Source organism: Penaeus monodon, chromosome 23, assembly GCF_015228065.2.
Source record: "Penaeus monodon isolate SGIC_2016 chromosome 23, NSTDA_Pmon_1, whole genome shotgun sequence".
Taxonomy (NCBI): domain Eukaryota; kingdom Metazoa; phylum Arthropoda; class Malacostraca; order Decapoda; family Penaeidae; genus Penaeus; species Penaeus monodon.
Window position 1 is genome coordinate 11,241,142 of NC_051408.1, and position 850 is coordinate 11,241,991.

The window sequence follows — 850 nt, forward strand, 5'->3', positions numbered from 1 at the left end:
TATTCTGCAAACCTATTTTCAATTAAAATAGCCTGGGCTAATTCCTTGTCGTGTAAAATCAGAAATAAAGCGGATTAAGTTAAATGCTTATAATCTATAAAGATAAATATGGCCTAAAAAATAACCCCAAACAAATGCGACAAACCTTCGCCAGTTCCAGCGCGCTGCCGTTCTCAGGATGTTCCAATTCCTTTTCAAATTTCTTTTTTAGTGCTGTGAGGGCATCGACAGCTCTCAGGATATCGTTGGGCCGAAGGCTAACCTTTTTCAAGTCTGAGATCATCTTCTTTGCTGTTGCAGTTGCATTATTTTTCGGTAAACCAAAGTCTTCTGGTAGATTACCCGAGCTGGAGAGAATGTTGCAAGATCAAATTACTTTCACGATGAAATCAAGATTTGAAGGGAATGAGATTTGTAGCTGGACGAATGAAAGCCTCGCAGTAAAATGAAATGATGTTGATGAAATGGAATCTTGTAATGAGATAAATTCAAAGCTTCCTGTGAATCAAAAAGGAGTTTGTAGTGTGATGAATTCACTCATTGCAACGACTAGAATAAATTTTTGAAGTGTAATGAATTGAAGCCTTGAGTTCAAACCTTCCAGTGAATTAAAATTGAGCTTTGAGGTGTCATGAACTGAAGCCTTGAAATAAATTAATATGGAGCTTTGTAGTCAGATGAAATCAAACCAAGCTGTGAATCAAACAGAGCTTTTATTTGTAATACATTAAAGATTGCAGTAAATGATATGAAGCCGTGTAGTGTGTGGAATTCAAACCTTTCGGGTAGAGACTTGCATGATTGCCTTACCTGATATTAATGGACCATCCTGGATTTGTTTCAGCCATTA

At 36.8% G+C, this 850-nt stretch overlaps 1 protein-coding gene across 1 annotated transcript in view; it reads right to left on the bottom strand.

Annotated features, from left to right (window-relative positions):
- Positions 1 to 848, bottom strand: part of LOC119588132 — a 4,477-nt gene extending 3,629 nt beyond the window's left edge. Inside the window, exons 1-2 of the mRNA XM_037936840.1 lie at positions 811 to 848; positions 146 to 347 (exon numbers count right to left, since the gene is read on the bottom strand). Coding sequence (XP_037792768.1) covers positions 146 to 347; positions 811 to 848 — 240 coding nt within the window. The remainder of the gene's footprint in view (positions 1 to 145; positions 348 to 810) is intronic.
- Between the last annotated feature and the right edge of the window lie 2 nt (positions 849 to 850).